The 23476-nt window shown below is 39.4% G+C and overlaps 1 protein-coding gene across 1 annotated transcript in view; it reads right to left on the bottom strand.

Moving 5' to 3' along the window:
• The window catches only part of MSANTD1 (Myb/SANT DNA binding domain containing 1), a 46365-nt gene that overhangs the window by 4110 nt on the left and 18779 nt on the right, over positions 1 to 23476 (bottom strand). Inside the window, exons 3-4 of the mRNA XM_074821348.1 lie at positions 16741 to 17005; positions 7906 to 8190 (exon numbers count right to left, since the gene is read on the bottom strand). Of these exons, the coding sequence (XP_074677449.1) occupies positions 7906 to 8190; positions 16741 to 17005 (550 nt within the window). The remainder of the gene's footprint in view (positions 1 to 7905; positions 8191 to 16740; positions 17006 to 23476) is intronic.

The following is a 23476-nucleotide window of genomic DNA, read 5'->3' as shown; positions in this document are numbered from 1 at the left end:
ACAAAAAGACACAAGCCCCTTGACATTTAAGAGTACAATGACCCAAAAAGGGTGAGGTCTATGAAAAGAAGCAAGTAGATTAAATTAAATGCTCTTAAAATCTCAGAGAAAAAAATTTAGCATTGGTCTTGAGGGAAACTGTTTTGAGTACTGTTTAGTCATTTGCTGTCCCCCTGCGTATAGGTAAAAAAGAACAACCTTCCTTTATAAATATACACTAAGATGGTTAACAAAGACCACTAGCTTTCAGATTATCCAATAATTTAAAGTTACTTGTACAATTCAAAGGGCTTTATCACCATTGCACCATTACGATGATGCTAAGGGAAAGGAGAAGTCATCATCTTTATGCTAAACAAAACTTTGGAAGGTATACAAAATAAACTCACCTTTGTAGATTCTATATATCATTTTTGATTTTGGGCATCAAATAAATGTGCATAAAGCAAATACATGCTGCTCTGATCAAATTGTGGATCAAGCTTGCAGCTGATCACTGAGATTATCACAGCCAGACAATGCTGCAAGAATGGGTCTTGGCTGACAGCAAATTTGGTTTGCCCCCATTAACTCTGAGGGCCAGAATGATTTGAAATGTGGTTCTCAAAGAGGTCAAGCAAGTGGAAGAGGTCTATAGCAGTCTAAGGACAACACTGAATCTGTTATTCAAAGGTTCCCATCACTGCACTCACATTCACAAAGAATGCATGCTTTCTGGTAGGCAGAGCAAGAAACTTTCTGAAATGATGGTATTATTTTAGCCAAAGACACCTTCTGAATTTAAATTTGTCTTCACAGAGGATTTAAATATTGAAAACTCGATGGATCTCTATCTTCTTCCCTGTACAGTACTAGAAAGTAGCCATACTAAGACCTCTCATCTGAAACAAGAACAGGCTCCTAGAGCCACAAGAGGGCTTGTGTCTTGTCAAAGTAAGCCCTGGTGAGAATAGTCCTTAATAAGGAATGAGAGTGAAAATCTGAGGCATGTCAATGGTATTAAGCTGCACTGAGTATTGCATGACTTCCTTGGTAATTGTGGTTGCCATCTGGTTTTTAATTTCAATCGAGATCAAAAAAAAAAAAAATTTAAAAAGGAAATGGAGTGATTTGGATTGAAAGATCTAAAATAACCCTTATTTTTGAGAGGAGAAAAAAATCTTTGAAGAGTTTTCATAGAGTCTGTATAGGATTTTACCTGTTTTTCAGTTAAACAAATGTGGTCCATCAAAAACCTGCAAGATGTATAACCATATGTCCAAGACAATAACTGTCTTGCGCAGCTTCTGAGAGGAAAAAGAGGCAAAATGTCTGCTGGTGATGGCAGCTACCTAGGGAACTGTATCAGCAGTATCTGCAGTCTGCTAATAACTGAGAAAGTACTCGTTGACAAGTGCTTGCTCAAAATCAGGTTTCAGCACAGAGAAGTCCCCCCAAAAGCCAGGGCACAAGGATTCTTCAAGGTCTCCAAAGTACTCTCTATGTTTGCCTACAATTAACAAACGCAACTTGGTAATTAGAGAGCCTTCATTGAAAAGAAATATTTATTTCAGCCACCCCTAGCTTTGGTGGTGTTCCCAATCTCCTTTTCTCTCCAGCCATAGTGACTATCAATGATAGGGCTTTATGATCACTCACAAGTCCATGGTAAGCACTTGGAATTCACAACCCTCTCTTCTTGCAGAATAGCTCTTGAAGGAGAGCTCTTGAGAAGGGGTCTACAAAAGAAGGATCTAAAGAATCTAATTTATGAGTAAAGAACCCTCAGCAACATGAAACAATGTAAAACGTCCAGTAATGCCTGGAGGAGTTATTTGAATACTGAAGTGTTTCCTCAGATACTAAGCCATCTTTCTCGAGAAGTTCTAGGTCTCCTAGGTAGCCAGAGAGACCTCTCCAGTGTCACTAACTTTTTATAACAGAAAGACAAGAGGGAAGCAGGGATAGAAATACGAGTTCAGCACTGAGTAACCCACCAGCATCAGTATCCTCAAATAGTTTCAGCTAGGAGTATGTCTAGTCTGGCAATCTATAGGCACAAGCATAAGAAATAATCAATGTTTGCTGTGGCAAACACCAATCAGTTCCCGTTGCTGATTCTCCATGTTGCGTTCCTGTGCAGCCAACATCTCTGTGACAATAGGGGTGCAACAGATTCTGACAGCATCCACAGCCTCTGCCAAAGCAGTTTCTCCACTCTTTGCCAAGCCTAGTCTTGAAAGCAGATTTTGAGTCTAGAGAAAAGAGGTGTCAAGGAAATCCAGGACCTCAAATACAATCTGCTGATACTCTTGGGTCTCCAGTGTCTATGGCAGGCAGCGTCCAAGAGAATTGGCACTGGTATTCCCCTGACCACACAAATGAAATGTGGAAGAGCTCTGGCATTGCGACCATGTTCCAAGCAGAACCTTGCACACTATAAAACAGACAGGTAGGGTTCAAAGGGAGCAAACCAAGGGAAAGAAAATGTTCCCTCTCATCTAGGAGCCTGAGCAGAAATGACGGTGTGTATTGCCAACCAGGAGGAACAAAGCAAAACTTCCAGATACAATTAGGCAAGATATTAGGCAAGTCTCAAATGCATTTGCTGTCTACCTATCTAAGATCAATTTAATTCACTGTTCAATTAAAAGTTCCTTGACTGATTACCTACACTCACCCAATAAGGTTCATTTCAGGGATGTGTGTGGATAATTAATGAAGCAGGAGTTGAATACAAAGAGTAATCTGTCTACCAAAATGTATTACCTTCACAAAACCATAAAAACAATTCTTCCTTTCCGACTACTTCGTGGCAAATAGGTCTCCAGTATCATCAGTTTCTGGAATTTATGGCTTTCAACAGCTAACAGCTGTTTCTGACTTGTTTGTGCTTTTTTAGATATGTACAAAACTGAGTAGACCTCTATAACCCATATCTTTATGGAAAATAATTAACAATTATCTCTAAATAAGTAATATTAGCAATGGCACAAAGATCTTCAGAGTCTGAGTACTGAGGATCAGGCAACCGGATCTTCTGGTAAACTAGGCTCATTCAAATACAGCCAGACGCATTCAGGAATTAATGAGGCTCATCATTGAAGTACAGTGTAGAAAAGAACCACAAAAATGGCTTAGAGCCTGGGCACAGCATCTTACTATGATAACAAATCTGCATAATGAGTTAAGATGCACTACATAATGCGCATAGCCTAAAGCCCAAACTTCTTTGTAGATGCTGCCCATTCAGATTTTAAATAGCCATGGCATAATTTTAGAAAGATTAAAGGCTTTGCCAAAACTGTTCTTTCCTGAATTAGCATCCTAACCAAGTTTTAATGCACTTGTATTAAACAATTCATATCTTGGTTAATTCATGCTACCAATTCCTACTCTTTCTCCATGTGTAAACCTTCTGTACCAAATTATTTAATCTACATTTTAAAATTAAAGAATACCAAAGATCACGGTACACAACTACGTTGAGGCAAAAAGTGAAAAATACTGAAAGGGTCTCCAATACAGTGAAAAGAAAGACAAATAAAAGCAATATCTAAAAGTTTAATTCACTGTATTCACATTAGAAACAAGACACTGGTTTAAGGAAGGGATTGATCACTGAACAGATCCCTGTAGGAAGGAGTGAATTCTCCATCTTCTGAATATATCAGATGTAGACTGGATATCTAGTAAAAAATTTCCAAAAGTCGAACGAATCATAGAAACAAAGAAGTGGAGGACAAGAGAGACATGGGGCTCCTGACTGCAGTAGTCCTCTGCTGAAGGGAAGCATGTCACAGAACCCTCTCCATAACATCTCTGGCCTCCACACCAGAATAACTGAATTCAAATACATGGATGGTATTTAACAAGAAGTCAGGCTAGATGATATGGTGGTATTATTATGGTCTATTAATCTATGAAAGTAACTCTTTCACCCCCATTTTCCGTACAATAGAAAAGGCAGAACAGCTGAAGTCTGAACCACATTCAGAGTCTGTATAATTATGTTCTGTCATTACTTTAACAATGAAAATAAAGACTATAAATTAGCCCACATGGTGAAAAAACACTGTTTTCAATTAGATAAAAAGTCATTTATAGTAGTGTCAGGAATTTTGGTTTTAAAAGTTTAAGCTGCAATATAAGACTCCACCACATTGCATTATATTATCTGACCATAAGAGAATATGGTCAGATGTTTTACGGACATTGCAGTATAATGCAAGATTTGTCGAAGCCCAAGAGCAGTGTTAGAACAATACTAAACAAATACTAGGCACCCTATTAAAGGGAAATAGGGATTCCAAATGTTTCCCTCATTGGCAAATTGCAACAAAAATAAAAATTAATTTTATCCCACATTAATTCTATTATCACTAACTAGCAAAATTTGGTTTTTGTAAGAAGGCCCCAAAATCAAAGAATTTCAAATAAAATGCAAAGAAACCCAGTTTCAACTATTTTTAACTGGAGAATATGTATGTACTGATTGAAGTATAAATCTTGACATTTTTCTCTATCATGAAAGCTAAGTATTAAATCCAATAATTTGTTTTAAGTTGTAATTTATATAGCCAAGTAGCCTCCTGCTACGTTCAAGGATACTGCGGAAAATGCAAAGCTGACACTCAAAAACTGTGTTTGAGCATGTAAGGGAATAACAGTAAAGTTTTCAAGAAGTTTAAAAGCTGACTTTAAAAAAAGTACCGTTTGAGGTTTTTTCACTATCCATTGTTGCCATAACATTATGATTTTTATTACTGAAGAAAAAAATCCCATAGCATAAGCTTACTTTGCACAATTGACTGATCTGTGTATCGTCTGGTTCACAGAAAAAATAAGGTATATACAGCTGTAAAATACATCTACATTTTACATAGAGATATGTGTGTATATTTTTCAAAATATGTTTCAAAAGAATTGTTTTGCATAGCCATAAACTACACAAATTGATCGGAAAATTGAGGACCTGAAATTTTCTTGTAATTTCAAATCCCAGTACTGTCTTTAGTTCCTTTTTTGAATCTGTTAGATCAAGTGTGTACGGTTTAGAGGCAAGGGCATTTACAAAAAAGCCAAAATGGACCCAAATTTTGTATGCTAATTCTTTTCTCTCTTGTTGGCTGTTTCAAAGTGTTTTTCAAATACAGGATGACACACTAATTGCTTAAGCTGAAAATTGCTTCTCAGTTCATAATTTTCCATTAGTAACTATAAAAGAATTATCTTTCTTGTCTTACAGGAAGCTCTAAATGATTTTAACCCATCTAATATCATTAGCAAGCACTGTATTTCCTTCTGGCCAGGAAAGGGTTCCCTACTCTTCTTTCATTCATCAGGCTGAACTAAGCAGGTCAAAGCCGTACAAGTTTTTCAAGACCCCCTATGACTATTGGAATACCACTTTTCCTCCTTCCAAATACATGTGCCATTAATATCTTTCTAATTTTTAATCCGATCACAATGCTCATCTGAAATGTTTTATTAATCTCTCAAGTAGTATCTACTGCTCAACTTTTTCTTTTTTTAAACACAGCAGAACTGTATTTTAACACTAGTGTTAAATGTTTTAATATGTATATATCTTGTTGTTAAATGACATGCACAATATTATATTGCACAAAATTCTTTTACAGTAGAGATTATGAGAGCATGGCTGCATTTGTAACTTAGGGAGCAACGTATTATGGAGGTCCTACCACACTGCCGGCTGACCTATCCTTCCCTCCAGCTCCCAAACCCTGTTGCACAGCCATCCTTAGCAGGCAAGAGCAGCACTGCAGCCTGACCTACTGTAAGGACAAAGCCTCATTACCTGACATACAGACTTGAAGGCATTTGAACACCAGCCTGTGCCATTAAAGGCTATATTTAAATGTTCTGCAGTTTCTACACTAGCCAAGTGAAGTAAAACAGGTTAGGTAATTACCTTGGACAGAGTAAAAAACCCACTGAACCTGAAGATGGCTAAAATGCATTATAGCCTAAATTTTCCAGATCTTATCACTATGGAAATAATTGTTAGAGTGGCTTAAGCCCACGTTAGCTGTAAATGAAACCATCTACATAAGAGTGAGAGTCCACATGCAAGATACGCATTTGTGGTTGATTAGCTTGACTTCTGTGATAGCTTGTCTACACTCTGTAATCAAACCTAGTGTGGTGACCTCTGTCCTCCCCTAGCAGTCACCTAGGGTAAAAAATCTGCGTTGTCTTGCAATTGTCCCTAAGCTGAAGAAACTTAACATCTGGCATTTTTAAAAAGTCTGATGTTATCGAATAGTCTAGTGAATAAACTATACCTCATGTTTGTGGAAAAGTGACCTTCTAATTAAATAATATTATTGGAAATCAAATTGTGAATTGGGAAAAAAGTTATTGCATCAGAAACGTGATCTTGAAGTTTGCAAATCCTAAAATCAAGAGAGATTGTGTATCAGGGTTATCTCATATGACGATTGGGGGGCTGGAGCATCTCCCTTATGCGGACAGGCTGAGAGAGCTGGGGTTGTTCAGCCTGGAGAAGAGAAGGCTACAGGGAGACCTTACAGCAGCCTTCTAGGACTTAAAGGGGGCTACAGGAAAGATGGGGAGGGACTCTTGATCAGGGAGTATAGTGATAGGATGAGGGGTAACAGTTTTAAACTGAAAGAAGGTAGATTTAGACTAGATATAAGGAAGAAATTCTTTACTGTGAGGGTGGTGAGACACTGGAACAGGTTGCCCAGAGAGATTGTGGCTGCCCCTCCCTGGCAGTGTTCAAGGCCAGGTTGGACGGGGCTTTGAGCAACCTGGTCTAGTGGAAAGTGTCCCTGCCCATGGCAGGGGGGGTGGACTACATGACCTTTAAAGGTCCCTTCCAACCCAACCCATTCTAGGATTCTATGAACTAGGATGAAAAAAATTGTTGCTTGTGAACAAATAGGTTGCTACAATTCAAGACTTATGACCCTAATATATATTCAGTTGCCAAAAAAAAAAAAAACTTTAAAAAAAATATTCAGCTACTTAAGGGCTATTTGCTTGAATTGATTGAATGAATTTACCCTAGTTTTATTCATCCAAGAGTAGGCCTGGAAACAATAATCCAAACTTGTTAGGTTGGTTCTTCTTCCAGCTCAACACCTTCTCAGTTTCATGACTGACAGATAATTTTACTGTAATAGTTAAAGTCTCACAGACTCATGATAAGGATCTCTAGGATCAACTTTTTTCCTGCCAGAAAACTGTAATCAACTCTTATTTCACACCACTCTGGATGAAAAATGAGACCAGTAAAGTCTAAAATTTGTATCAAGTGTACAACCCTGCCTTTTGTTAAAACGCTGCCTTCCAGAGAACTCAAATCTTATCAAAAAAGGAAACACATGTTTGTATTCTCAAACTAGCATTTACTTCAAAAAAGTGACATTCTCAATTGTATTTCAAATGTTGCAATGTACTTTCAAACTGCATGAGTAGCATTTCAGTGTCCACGGAAATATTTAGTTTGCATCTTTTCACCATTTTAATAATAGCTGAAGCCAGAGAAATTTCATATTCGTACCAAAAGCAAAACTAGAGCAAGCCAAAAATCATCTAAGCAGTATGTTATATCTCTGATTGCACTGCAGGACTCTCTTGAACATGCCTATACTTCTATTATAAACACTCTACCTCATGTGAGCAGTGACATGCATGCTGAGTTTTGGCAATATTATACAACTTTTTTCCCAGTTCTCCTACGCCCTTCCAGTCTCTCAAAAAGGAATAAAGAAAATGCCCTAATTCAGCAAAGTGGCTGAGACTGGGGAACAGATCTCATTTGTGATTTACAGAAAAGATACATCTATTAGAGAAAAATGTGCCAGGGTGTCCTCTTTACATAGCAGATCCGACTCATTCTGTGAAACACGAGAAAGGAGGAAAAACAGATGCTACCTCAGCTTGTAAGAAAGTAAGCTTGATGAGCTCTCTGAATGTTCATCTTCAAAGCATTCTTCCCTTCCTTCATATGTAAACTGGTTATATGGCAAATACAGAGGTGTCGACTTAGCTGATGGAGACTGCGAGGCCTCTGTCTGTGATGTAGAAGGACCTGGTTGCTGATTTTCATGCATTTTCACATCGCTGTGGTCTGTCACTTTGGATAAGATCCTATCAATGGTTTTGTAGTAAGGCCAGTCAGGTGCAACAGTTTCACTGTCAGTCATGCATTTTAATTTCCTGTAAGAAAAGGCATACAACATTAAAGCTTGTTTTCCTACAAAAGTACTTTTCATACAGATCTTCTATCTCAAAGCACTTGTTCTGGTCACATTTAGGAGTTGAACCGAATACTTTTAACGAGAATAAAATTAGACACTATTTTCTTCTAATCGTCAATGAAGCCTTTCAGTTTCTTTTCCTAGTTTTGACCCTGTGATTAAAAGTTGCATGTAAACCCCCAATGAAATTCAATACAAATAAAGAATATTACAGCTTCTAATGGAAACAGTACTACGTTGGTTGCAGAGTAATTTTTCTTCCCCTTACAGAGTGCCAGACTAACCAAGCTGACAACTAGAGTAGGCAACACACCACAGCCTTTACCAAACTATGGGCAGCCCTGTCCCCTCCATGCTTTGAAGAATATTTATTTTCCATGATGAATGCAAGTGGCTATAAATATAATTCATATCCTTTTCCTAATATTGCCCAAAAGCTCTGAATTGCCTAGGTAAACATCCTAGTGAGAACCATGAGATGTAGATGTCTGTTCATCTGTTACAGTATAAAGATCAGTGTAGGAAGAATACAGAATTTCATTAATTTACAAAAAAACCCCAATGAAAACAGTTAATAATGCATTATAAACAGCATGCACAAAAGCATTACAGTGAAAGGACTATCAACCATGACCTTGTCTTTCCCATGCATCTTATTATGAGAACTATTACTCAGTCCTAACTGCTAATTCACTGCTATCCCACTTGGTACCCATTGTTATTTTTACTTTTACTGAGAAATATAAAACTGAGGTATATAGATGAATTATACATCTCAAAGAAACGCCAGTGCCCAGCTAAAGTCCCAAACTTTCTTTCCATTTGCCTTTCCCATTTGGAATCTCGTTACTCTAAATCAAAATGCAGCAAAGGAACACAACAGGAAAGGCAAGACTGATGACAAATTCTCCATTTTCATAAGCCAGATTTCATTCAAATTAACAAAAAGCTGAACAAAATCTGATTCTCACAGCTAGCAAGAGGTTTCCATTTGCAGAAAAAAGGATAAAAACTATTCCTGGACACCTGGCCCACCCCCTTCTCTTGAAGCCTTTCAGGTTTTTCCTCCTCAGAATCCATCCTGCCCACACTGGTCCTGCAAAGGATAGAATTAAATAACATGTAAACATGATCAAAATGGTGCCAAACTTAAAAGTGAGAACGTGAAGTTCTTCCTTTTAAACAGCGCTCAGCCTAGGGTAAGGGGAAATCCACCAGTGAGGAAAGAAGGCATAAAGATTTGCTTAGATTTTAAAGCCATTTAAGGATTCTTCTTTTTTTCCTCATCCTTGCAAGGTCTGATGAGCTTTTCCAGCTATTTAGAAATGCACATCATAGTCCTGCATAGCAAAGCCTCCACAGCCGTCCGTACTTTTATGCCCTCTATGCATTCAAAATTTTAATTTCATACATGTTTCACAACCTACTGCTGCAATTTCATAGTCAGAGAATATCTAGCACAACCTACAAATACATGTATATCCATCGAGCACAGATGCAAAATAGCTAAATACAGGGCTGACAGCAACCATCACTTGGTATTGATTATTTTTAGTTCAATTGTTTAGGCTATTTGCATGAAAAACGTATCAATTAAACCACTATAAGCTACTAGCCAAATCTACATTCCACATTTGCCCATGTTGAAGCCCCTAGTATATTCAAGCAACAGGGTTTAAAATATTATCATCCTCAGCTGCTCATTGAAATGCATTCACTGGGGCCTGGAGAGCAGAAGGCTCCAGGGAGGCCTTATTGTGGCCTTTCAATACTTAAAGGGGGCTTACAAGGAAGATGGGGAGGGACTTTTTAGCAGGGCCTGTTGCAATAGAACAAGGGGCAATGGTTTTAAACTAAAAGAGGGTAGATTCAGACTAGATATAAGGCAGAAATTTTTGCAATGAGCGTGGTGAGACACTGGAACAGGTTGCCCAGAGAGGTTGTGGCTGCCCCCTCCCTGGCAGTGTTCAAGGCCAGGTTGGACGGGGCTTTGAGCAACCTGGTCTAGTGGAAGGTGTCCCTGCCCATTGGCAGGGGGGTTGGACTACATGACCTTTAAAGGTCCCTGCTAACCCAAACCATTCTATGATTCTGTGAAAAGTTTTGAGGAGTAGGTATTTTGCCCAAGTAGGCAGTACCTTGGTTTTTATGTTTGAGGACACCTGTGTATCCAGATCCCATTCTTTTACAAAACTATCGTGATTTTGAAAGAAAAGCTGTTATTTTTTGCCCACACAGGTGTAGAATTGCAGCTATATAAAACCAGGTATTTCTTTGGCTCTGGATGCCTTGAATGGATACTAATTCTTCCACTTCTGACTGCTTACCATAGCTCTGGGCTAAAAAAAAGCGATCACCAGAAGGTAGGCAAGAGAACTTCGTCAGCTTAAAAGCAGCACCAGCAGCAACCATCTACCTGCATGGAGTCTGGCTCATACATAAAGAAAAAAGGATGAAACAGGAGAGATGAGAAGATAAGGGGGAAGGGAGCGTCAGTCCTTTGGAAAAGAAGTAGGAACGCTGCAGGTGGAGGTAAACAGGGAGAATATTCACTGGAATAGTAGTGAAGCTTTAGCTTTCTGGTAAAAACAGCCGAATAACTAATTTCGTAACATAAACATCAAGTTTCACGATTCACTGATTTTTAAGTATTTTTTTTCTACAACCGCCAGAAGTCCAGAAAACCTAGTGAGACAGCTGAGAGTTTTTGCTTGCATTGAGGTAAGCATACTCCTGGCAGAACTGAAGTCTAAAGCAAAGATGAATTTACTGCTGTAAGTCAGTCATTTCCATAACTCATCACAGCAGGTCTTAGTTGCATCCAAAATGTAAAGTTGGAGTTTTTCGTTTGTTTTCTTTCTCTGTGTTTTGGTTTGTTAGTCTGTTTTAACAAAAAATGAAGATGTTAAAAAGAAACAGGACAATAGTTAAGGCTGGGACGCAATAGTCCAGAAATGAGAGAGGAAGATGAGCCAAACATTCAACATTTTGAAATTGGGCAAATCACTGCCTGAGTGAGCAAGCCAGGCAGAAAAATTAGGTAAGAAACAGAGGTAAGTGAGAAAGTCAGCAGAGCTTGCAAAATAAATTCATGCTGAGTTTATCTAGACCTGTTGCTGTTTCATGAGGCTCTATTAAAATCCAGCTGAGAGCAGAGGCAACTGAGAACTCTCTCCAAAAACTCAGGGATCAAAGTCAAGTTTCCAGTGGACAAATATCTGACGTATGAAAAACACTGTCAACCCAGTTAATCTGAAAGGTGGTTGCTTGTCTTATTGTAGAGAAGTGAATAAATTAATGGGGTTTGAGATCCTACTGCCAAAACACCCCACTGAATGGCCTGAGACAACAGTTGTGTAATTTGTGCTGCCATTGACCTTTCCTCAAACTTTATTCTCTGCGCCTGTTAAGCCACCTTCTAAAACAAAATTATTACAATATCATGTTCTAAAGAGTTTTTTTAAATCATCATTATTTAGTTGGTAAAAAGCAAGCAATCTGTAACTTGCATTTTTTCAGGCTTTGCTCAAAACACTATTGCTTTTTTATTATTATTACAGTATTTGAGATTACTACTTGCCTTAAGGAATGGATACAAGATCCATCTCCTGGGGTTTCTGAGAAAAGCTTTCGAAATAAATAATAAATAGCAACTGTTCATGAACCAATCAATGGTGAGGAAAAGAAAGATGTATGAAAGTACAGTACTAAGTTGTGCTTTTGCTATAAATTATTGAAATTCAAGAGAAAGATGGTAAAATATTCAAATTCAACTTTCTGCAGTAATTTGGCTGCACTTATATTTTATCATTTGCTGTAGCAGAGGTCAAATATTCCAGTTGCTTAATGTCACAGAGTATAGCAACGGATTACACAATCAACAATGTTTAATTGCTATCATGTACACATGAAAATAAAAAATTAGACTAATCTTTTATTCAAATCATGAGACTGATTAAAATTTACCAATCATTAACATTAATTGACTGCGATTCAAATCAAAAAGCAACAGCTGCATCCTGTTTTCTCAGCTTTGGGGAGGGTGATGTTTTTGAAAATAACAAATTTGCATACACAGTTCTTATTTTTAAACATCAGAAGGAATCAGTCAAAACTGTGGACCACTGCAAGCTTTAAAAACCCTGCTTTCTTTTTATGAGCCAGTGTGTATTATGTCAGTGGAAATATTATAACAACAGATACAGTGTAGTGTTACACATTAAGATCAGCACATTAGCGGTGACAGGACAGTGCTTTCTTTTAGAAGAACTAATTACAGGTTCGCATGTGCTGAATGTCCCAAGTAGTCTACATAATAGAAAGAATTCAGCACATACCTTAAGCGATGCTAAACTGCAAGAGCTGGCATGCTAATCTCAGCAAAACTTTTGATGACCAGCACATCAGAAAGCTTAACTTTGAATTCCAGCAGGCTTGACTCAGCCCTTCCTCCTCCCCAGACGGATAAATAGGGAGGTTCACAAGCTTACCGCACAGGTGTCTTTAAAACTGAACATGAAAAACCTGGTGGCTGATCTATCCACAGCAGTTATTTTAGATTCTACAGCAATTCCTAAAAGCAGAGTTTTACTCAAATGAACCCACAAAAAAATGTTCCTTATACCTATGGTGCTGCGCGGAATCTTCCACCCAGCCAATTTTTTCCATGGTGGATGAAATGGTCCTTTAATATACTGAGACTCCAGTAAGAATTACTTCAGGTCATGGTATATTTTTCCCTGAATAGTTTCCTCCAAATGCACTTGGACCACAGTAATGCAGAGGAATACAGGAACTGCTCCCATATAGCCCATCGTGCCACTGCTTCGCTTCTGAAAAAGGTCAGTGCTAAATACTTCAAGAATCATTTTGATGGACAGGTTTTACGGGCACATTCACCCACAAAGATACTTGCTTACTTTTCCATTGACAGCTAGTAATATCCTGAAATCCGTTGTCTTTTACAACTCTATCTAATCTGAAGACAAACAGTGTCTGTATTTTTATTTAATAAATCTACTCTTTAGTAAAAAAATAATAAAACAACCTAGCGCTCTCTTGGTGTCAATGATTTTCAGTGCTAATGAGCTCCACATGCTTATTATGCAGTGTAATACAAATTTATATGACTTTAACTAGTTTTACATTTCTTGCCTTGCAATTCCACTAAATAACTTATTGTATTATGGCAAAAGAATTATCTCCTTTATGCTCTGAAAAATAGTACTGTATATTTTTATGCACCTCTAGAACTCCTTTATATGTCTTTGCCTTCTTTCCAAGCGAGTCACAAACTTTTCCATTTCTCTTAATAAAGAAAGCTTTCCACATCTCAGCCTAATTGTGTTTTTTAAACATCTTCTCATTCTCTTGTCACCTCGTTGAAATATAGGGCAGTTGGAAATAAACACAAGAATTCAACGAGGAAATAATGACTTAAAATAGATTTGTATAATGGCACTTTAACATCTGAATCATGTTTTTACCTCAGATGTGGAGGAATGGGATATGACCACCCTAAAATGGCTTTTGTGACAGATGCTCACATGCACCAAACTACACATGAACTAAGTTTATCTGGCAGCACAGAATTCCACGTAGGATCCAAACGTACCCAGAACGAGGTGAATACTTGGGCTGTGAGCCCATATCGAGCTCCGTGCCACCGTAAGCACGCACGGAGTTGAATTAGCTGCAGCAACTGCAATTACTGGCTAAGAACCTCTGTTCCCATATATATGTATGTGTTTGTCTGACTTTGACTCCTTCTGCACAATGAGTAACGGCTTTCACTGAGCAAAATAAGCAAAACAGTGTTTATAGAACTGCATCTTAAAATGCTATGGGATCCTCGAACTGGAAAGCACCATTATAAACATGTTAACTGCTTTCTATTTTAGATCCTTTAATGTTTCAGATCATTAATATCTGTATCAAGAGATGTCCCAAGATAAGACTTGCCAGTGATAACACTTTTAACACTGAACTTGGTTAAAAGGACTAGTAGAAATATTCAAGCACTGCTTTTCCTTTCATAGAAAAAGATACACACATATGTGTAACTGCATATATGTATGTATAGCAATTTGTAGGACAGAAATTTTATTTTCTTTTATGACCTTGTGACACATAGCTAGATGTGATAATCTGATTAAATATTCTAATCCAGTTCATTTCTGAGTATTAAAGTAAGACTAGAGACCATAGCACCTTTGCAACACGGTAAACAGTTGCGTAAAAAAGTAAAGTATCCTGAAGCGGTGGGAAGATATAACTGCTCAGGTGTAAAACACCCCCACCCCCCACCCCCAATTCCTGCTGGTGCTACGATTTATCACGTCATGCTTACTAACCCTACATAATCATTACAAAATATTATCTCAAAATAGATCATTTTCCCACTCTCAGGATATTCTTTTTCAGTTTATGCCACAGTGCAGCAATGATGCCCAGAAATACAGTGAGGTAAAACATCTTCCTCAAGTATCCTGCAGGCACCAGTGGATTAAAACTCAGCTGCCTCACAGCAAAGCCAGCAGTCAGTGGCAACTCGCATCATTTAGTTTCATCACAACGTTTCCTATCTTCACACGCCAACAAAAAGCACTCAGAAAACTAGAAATTTTAAGTCATAGCTTTTGTTTGTGCCCGTTCCCTCTACCACCTCGCCTTTAAAGCAAAGCACACAGGCGTGCTTTGGATAAGAACAAACAATAAGAAAGATGCATTTCATATTCAACAGTACAAAATGAAACAGCACCGTGACAGTGCAAGGCAGTTTTCTAACTCTCCTAAATTAGCATCTTAATCAATAAGCAGGGAGCTGCAATGCACTGCAAAATAGAAAAGCAGCATGACAACATGCAACAGAAGCAACCTTAGAAGTTCACAGAAACATAAGAATTCTTAAAAAAAAGTGCTGTTTCCCACACATACACGCAGAGTGCATGTACGCGAGTGATTTTATTGCTTCCCTTCCCCCGATGCAACTTTAAAGTAAAAACATTAATTAGAAAAACTGAGACGGTCTGATTGATGACAACGCTGAAAATTTAGAACAAAGGCTGACAGAAATAACCTATTCCACTTGGCAATTACGGCACTTAAATATCATGCAGTGTTGCTAGACACCTGTAAAATCTCAGTGCCGCGAGATGTATTTCTCAGCAGGGAGGACTGCAGATTTAGCAGACTAAGCAAAGGCCTGGTAGCCAACAACTCCCGACTTCTAAATCTGCATCTGAGTGTGAATTGCTGGGTGATGCTGGGCAAAAATTTATCTTACTTCCAGCTTTCACATCTACAGTCTGGGTGAAGAAAATTATAAGGATTACAGCAGGGTTAGTAAAACATTTTGGAGACATTAGCATTTGCTACAAAACATCAAGTTTAATATTATGGGGAAAGATGTTAAAGATTATGCTTGTGCATCATACAAATGTAGAAGAAGGACGTTCAAAGTTAAGGGGTTTACAGGATTTTCCCTAGTTTTCTATTTGATGAGTAGTCTCTGCATTAAACACAGTAAGGGTGCCTTACAGAAAAGCGAGCAGTTTTAACATGGTTGCCTGCTGTAATAACCTTTTTTATTATTAATACGAGCTTTGAGGAGAGATTAAATAAAAGAGTCACATATTTGATTTTCTTGCATTACAAGCACATAGCTAAAATCACCACTCAGGATTTCCAGTATGAGGCAGTTTGTGCCTCACAGAGATAAGATTTTTTTTTAAAAGGGGGAAAAAAATATATGCAAATATTTCTGTGAAGTTCTAATTATTTTTCCCCCTGCAAACAACAAATGCACAAATGCCTCGCATTTTCTAAAGCCAACTTCCCCTCCTGACTGACACTGCCTGTTCTTTATCATCCCCTTGTAGACACCTCCACCCTCCCCCCGACTCCCTTGGAGCAGTATTGACGGTGCACATTGATTCTCTCTCTGCAGATATAATAGTTCTTTCACTGCTGCTGCTTATAATTATAGCAATGTGTGTCACTCAGTAATAAGACATTCAATTATTCCTGGCCCCGTGAAATGTAACCCTTCAACTCACAAGACCAAAATCTAGGAGCTTCAGCCCCCCAAAACATTATTCTGTGGGGTTTTTTTTAAACTTTGCCTTACAATACCGATTCTCACTGGCCACTTCAAACTGCAGGAGTTTCACTGCAAGGAACTGCTGCCAAGCTAACACAATCAGTCCCCTCAGCAAAGAGAAAAAAAAATAAATCTTCTTCCCCACTAAATACATTTCCATCCCTCTGCATCATAACAATGCTAGCTAATTATAAAGAAACAAAGTTGTCCCAGAGTTTGACATGAAATGGGGGAAAAAATTAACAATGACGTAACAGCACTGGCAAGAGAGAATTTTAAAAGCGATATGAACAATCTTTAATCTTTTATCGACAGATTTCCTCTAGGAGACTTCTTTCTGAAAGGCAAAAATCACTGCGTTGTCCCTGTTAAAATCTCTTAAAATAAAAAGAATTAACTGAAGCTTACCTGTACTGGAATGTCATATTTGTAATTTTTATCTTTATTTCCTCTCCGTGGCGAATTTCTCCAGTCATTTCAAAGAGTTTGTTAGCCATTTTCTCATAAACTTTGGCATTCCTTTTAGTTTGTTTCAGCTCATCAAAAAATTCTTCCCAAACCAGCATTAAACCTCTCATTTCTGCATCAGTCCAGTTTCTGGCCCTCCTGTGTTTCTCAGTCTGAGAAGAGACAATGTAACTGGGAATTTCTGCTGCAGCCATTGCTGACTGACCTAAAAGGGTTTTAAAAGAGGACACTTAATATAGATTGAGTTTTTAGTTTAGGTTTTTTGTAGTGCAAGACATGCATATGTGGATAAAGAATTTGAATGACAACAGAACATATGAAACCTTTTTGCAACAGCTTGAAGCTTGAGTGCACAAAATGGGGCCTACATCTGACAGGCAGGAATTTAGTTAAAAGCTTTTAAACAGAGAAACGTCATTTTGATGTCACGTTTCCATAGCAACAGAGCAACTGCATAAGCTACAACAACAAAAACCTTTTAACTGAAAGCCAAAGAATCAGGACAAAGTTGACAGGCCATCAATATTAAAGCTTTTAAACACTTTAGGTTTAACAAAAAAAAGATCTATGCAGCCTTTGAGAAGCTACTTTTAAGTTTCTACTTCTTTTTTAGCTTTCCCTTACCTTTTAGGCAGACAATCTGCTAGCAGGGGGTCATGGTCGCCTGAACGAGCTTTTAAGTTGCGCCTTGACAGACTCTCTAGGAGGTTGCAAGGACTGAGGCCATGTACACAAAAAAAAGCTTTTTTTGCAAAGATATTCTGCAAAAAGCTTCAGCCAGCTTTATGAAAACTATACATCTCTAAGCTAATAAATGTTTAAGCAGGCAGGCTCATTAAAAAGGAGTCTGCATCTGGGTTTAAGAACATGCACAAAATAGTATTTAAGTGTTTAAATATAGAGAGAAATGTATATACAATTTCAATATAAAGCCACTTTTTTTTTTTTTCCCTGAGATGTTTTGCTGCTGATAAGCACACACTGCAGTCCTGTCAGTATGAATTTGCCTTTGTAGGTATGTATTACTGTATGTGTATTTTGTATTCCTAGTAATTTAGATGCTATTTATGCAGCCTGTGTTCTGCCTTAGGACTGCAGCAGAAGCATTTCACCTGCTTTATAGGGAACCTAAAAGGATTATTCAATGAGTTAAAAAAAGGCTGCAAGATGCTTAGAACTGTGAATAAATTGCTTTGCTGTAAAACAAGCATTTTGAGCTGGTTTCTATATAGGGCTAAAATCTGCCAGCAGTTATACCAGAGAAGCACTGCTTATTCATTGTATTAAATATTGTGCAACACAAGCAGTGGGCCAAATTCTGCCTCCGTTTACACTCGTGCAATCTGACAATAATCTTTCACAAACAGGGAGATGCATGAACTGCATTAATTCAAGCAGTACGACCAGCTAAAGAGAAAGATGTTAATTTCCTACAGTTCCAATATAACCGTGTTATGTAAAATATAAATAAATAAACCACGGACCTTTCTTATTATTATTTTCTGTTTCAGCATATAACAACAATAACGACCTCACTGCAGGGCATTTCCTGAAGATTAATGACAGGCAGGGGTTAATGGCCTAAGGCTCACCCAGTCAGTCGTTAATCCCCAGGAAATGTTCTGTGCCTCAATCCTTAATGCTTAAGTATCCTATAAATTGTAAGTCTTCTCATAACCACATCCTTGATCTTAACAATAGTTTAAAAACGCACAGCTTGGTTCGCATCCTGGAGCCTGGAGATGGCAAAGAGGGCACATAATGTTCCTAAAAGGTACACCAGTAAAATTTGTAGTATCATTGCCTTCTTTCTATTTTATTTATTCTATTGTTTATTACAAAAGGCACAACAGCATACCATAGAACAAGGGCGGGCAGAATCACATATACTGTACATAGGAACTTCCACTGATCCAACCCTGAACATGTCTGTCAGAAATATACCTGCTGAGTCATGGGCTTCCTCAAAAAAAAAAAAAAGAAAGAAAAATTCCCCTCACTTACAAATAACTACTTTTAACTACTAATATGACAGCCTAGCAACTATTACCTTTAAAAATGTGTAAATAGCAGCATATGTTGTGATGATGATCTTGCATGGTTTGTCTCTTGGGTGGCCAGCTGGGAGACATCACATGATCAGGGGACAGATGGTGGTCAGAAGAGGATCAGCTGGTGACACGTTCCATTTTATTAATTTATTGTTTTGTTTTGTTTTGAAATTCTCATCACTTAACCTTGGGCTCCATGCAGCTATGTTAATAAAACTGTACCAAACTCAGCTGGCTGCAGACATAGCCGGTGGCTGAGGATCACCAGGACGAGTTTAAGGAAGCGATGAAGTGTCCAAGAGGAAAACACCACCGCTCTCTTGTTACAGCGCTGGGTCTGACTTGGGACCACTGCTGGCTACTGCAAAGCCAAGCTTGCTTTTCAACCTCTAATCACCCATTAGAGGTTTGTTTTTCCCCTCCAGCCTTTAATCCACCTAGGTTCTCAAAATGCTGAATTACACCACTCAAACCTATAGCAAGATGTATACACATTGTAAAAAAACCAAATATACGTATGGTCTCTGCTTTAAGGATCATTTTTTTTTTAAATCTGCTTTCAAGCACGACAACCAGGACAGGGTGGAAGAAAACCTGTCCAGCTGCAACAAGTTCTTTCTGTGATGGTCCACAACTATTCCCCTTTTTATCCACATGTGCCTGGCAGATGTGAGGCTGCTCCTTGTGCTTTGCACCGTCTGCTGGGGCCGTGCCCAGCCCCCGGCCCCAAACACAGGATCCTGCAGAAGGGGGGCGGTTGTTTCCCTGTACAATTCGCATCTCTTAACTTTTCTATACCCTGTTTCCTATTAGTGTAATTGACAGATTGATATAGTGGTATAGTGCTATTTAACATCTGTTAAATAAAAGAAATGCTTTCTAATAATACCTCCCTTATTCCCCTCCCCTCAGCACCAGAAGGGAATCTAAGTTTCCAGGACTCAGGTTTTATCCCCTCCTCTGAGAAAGTCATTGATATTAACTCTGGAGCCTCGGCATGCCTCCTCTGCCTTGCTGAAGCACACGTGCCAAGTGATTGATAAAGTGACTGTTTTGCTATGTGGAGCTGAAAGCAATGAAAGCTTTTTTACCCCCAAATAATCCCTGCAGTTCTCACCAGAGCCAGGGGAGGCAAAAACCCCCTCTCCAGGCTGTGCCTCTCTTTGATGATGTTCTGCAGATCTGCGCAGTCCCTGGGAGTCGTGAACCCTTTGTCCTGGCCCCTGAATCAGGAAAAACAGCTAAGACAGGATAGGCAAACCTTTAGGGGAAGAGCAGCCCTGAAGCAGCGAGAGCCATCGCTCCCCAGGACAGGGGCATTAGGAGGAGAAGCCCCATTAGTTCTTGTCTGCTTATCGCCCCTCTCAAGCTAGAGGCCAGTCAAGATTCATCATCTACCTCAAAGACTGGCTGGTCACCAAACCCCCAATAACTGCTGGCATGACAAGCTGCAGCTCTGCCAGACCCAAGGCATGGATGCACCTGGCACTGACATCCCTCACATGCCCCGCTCCAATGTCTCACTGAAGGCAGAGTCCTCCAGCATCGGCCTCCTCCAGGCTGAGGACCAGCCTGGCACCAAGTACCACACAAGCAACTAAAGCTGTAACGGTTCTCATCAATAAAATAAGGATGTTACATCTCTTGGAAACCACTGAAATACATAATGGAACTTCTGAGGACACCTTTGTAGATGACTTCCCTCCGTAGGACAAAGCTGTTTTCCTCCACTCTCCTGCTCACCCCAATCCCTCTTCTGATGTGCACTGCGATGACAAGTCTAGAATATACTCATAAACCCTCAGTGGACTTGAGGGTCTCACTCATGCCCTTCCTTTTAATGCACACCTGCTCCTAAGAGCTCAGAGGAACATGAATTTAATGATCCTCTTGCAAATCTGTTCTTCATATCATCTGTCTAAACACCCTTACCTTTTGTTGCAATCATTATATATCAGCTTGAATAATAGCTCTCACAGCTGTTCCACCTTTCATGGTGATTTCTAAAGATAACAAACCCCAAACAGGGTAGAAAGGTTTCTAATTTGCAGATGTGGATCTAATGAAGTTTGCCTAGAGATGTTTCTGTCAAAGAGTTCAGACAACTCCATTAATTCTAACATATCTGTTGACTGTACTTCAAGTGATCTGTGCTAACTGACTGCATACACAGCCTTCAGCTTTGCAAGTGTGGGCTAACACATGCCAAATAAAACTTCCTTTAGCCAAGTTTTAGGGAAAGGTGTTTCCCTTGCATTTGCAGGGAGATAACAGCTCTAGTCAGTCTATTACCAGAGCTCAACCCACAAACTGTAAGCCATTAAACTGTGATTACAGAAGAGCATGTCCAATCCTGCTGATGGGGATTGCGGTAGGAGAAGTCAGACAGCACCTTCTTGACAAATCAGAATTTATTCCATGAAGATGCAAGAAATTTCTGCAACTTCTCCTAAATGTATTTCTGTGTCTGAAATACAAATAGGCAGCTGCCTATAGAGGTGCTGACACACAGATCACCGTCTATATGGATTTCAGAAATAGAAGTACATTAGTTTTGGTTCAGGTAAGTCTTGAGACCAGTTGGTCTGGTCCCAGTTTTAGCACTACTGGCAGCAAACACCCTTTTAGGCAGCGACTCTGAGCAGTGACACTGGAAGTCCCCACTGGAGGGCCATCAGAAGTATGCATCACCCCTCAAAGACACAGGTCTCTCTAAAACACATGGGTATTTCAGTCGACCATGCTATAATGTCCTGGTTACATATAACTCCAAAAAAAGCTGCTTGCACCCTTTTGTGTTTAGGGCAAGATGTGGAAAACAAGGTTGTCCAAAGTACAGGCTTGTCACTGATCCTTGCAAGCCTCCAGTCTGGCCCACCAGGAGCGTAACACATGTGGGCAATAACAAATCTTGAAACTGGATAATGGCTGCAGAGCATGTGTTCATCCCCTGGTTATTTCAGTGCAGGCACACCTTGATCACTTTGTTTGAAAGAGCGTAAAAGTATGTATGTGTCTGTTTAAAAACAAAGCGTTTGTGTTTTGCATTGCAGTGGGATGCTATATTTTAAGTTCAAAAAAGCTGTCTGCATGTGTTGGGAGGCTGCCCCACATTTTGCCATCCACCAGGCTAGAATGGCCACTTTCTAAAGTCTTACTGAAAATGATGGTTTTAGCATCTCTGATCGCTGGCACAATGCAATTTGCAAAGAGGGATAAATGCAATGAGAGAAGAAATACCCTCCCACTCCTTCTGAAAAGTTTGGCCAGAGTAGATAGGCAGGGACAGGCGATCACAGAGGAGAAGCTGCTGCCTTTTCTCCTCCATTAAACCAACGGGTCTATAACAGTAAAGCTGTTGTGCTCAGGAGAGTGCTGGAAACCAGGAGCTCACCCTAAGGTAGGGAAGTGCCTTGCAGACAGCAGATCTGGGCTTGGGAGCTCTGGAGGGTCCATGCACCCTTCAGTCTGCCGGTCTCCTTGAGTGACGAAGTCATGCAGGTTTGTAAAGGCTCAGGAGCTATAGAAAACCGTAAGGGTTGTGAACACAGAGCCATCAGGTCAGTGCTGTAAAACTACACACAAACCACAGCTCGTGCTGTCCTAATACCAGTGAGGGAAGTTTAACAATACAGCATCATTTGTAAAGGAAGCAAAAAGCTATCCAAACTGCAGGAGGTCCTATTACAAAGACAAAAAAGAAAAAAATATCCAGGCTGAGGAAGTACAGTAGGTGTCCCAAGGTACATAAAAAAAGGACAGTCCCTTTCGTCAGAGGGTCTGCAACCTAACTGGGACGTGCCACAAGGGAAACAAACAGGATAGGCCAGGAGGGACAAGTGACAGCAATACGTTATTGAGCAAAGGCCATCGCATGGTTGAATAGCTTTTATGTAAATCTAGAATAAATAATACCTGCAAAGAAGTCTGACAACAGAAATGGGTGCTCTGGAGGAAGCTGGCTGAGGGGAAGGGATCCTGGCTGACATCGGACAGAGAAGATTTTGATAGGTCAACACTTAGAACAAAAAGAACAAGAAAAATAAACGTTTCCACACAAATGCCCTGCCACAGGGCTGTCTGTGGCAGGTTTCCCTGATGGTGGAGAGGGGTACTGAGCAGCCCCGGAAGACGGTGGCCTAAGAAGGTGCAGGTGAGCTGGAGGAAGCTGGTGAGGTTTTTGATTTCATTTTGCTAGATCACGTCCTGCTTGAATCTCACTGTAATCAGAACATTTCCCAAAAGCATTTTGATCTTGCTGAACTGGCAGATTCTGACCAAAAATATCTGCTTTGCCTATTTTAGTAGTAACCATGGAAGCCAGCTTTGCACAGGCATTCAGTTGGAGAGAGGATAGCGAGAGACAGAGAGGTGAATGCAGACAAGCTGGGAAATGGGGCTTTAGCAGTTTTTGTGGTCAGACCAGGAAGGATTAGCACAGACAAGGGGGAGAACTGGAATTATATGGGGCTTTAGAAGGAAGAGCTCATGGACTTCAGGGAACCAAAGGAATTCACTGCTTGGAAAAAACAGATATAGACTGGTATGTTGGTAGTAATTAGATTTTAAAAGAATCTTAGCACTGTGATTTTTAATTACTTTGTATTTTTTTAAGTTTAGCAGAA

This window comes from Strix aluco, chromosome 4 (genome assembly GCF_031877795.1).
Source record: "Strix aluco isolate bStrAlu1 chromosome 4, bStrAlu1.hap1, whole genome shotgun sequence".
Taxonomy (NCBI): domain Eukaryota; kingdom Metazoa; phylum Chordata; class Aves; order Strigiformes; family Strigidae; genus Strix; species Strix aluco.
Note: the sequence above shows the minus strand (reverse complement) of the source record. Positions and strands in the feature narration are given on the sequence as shown.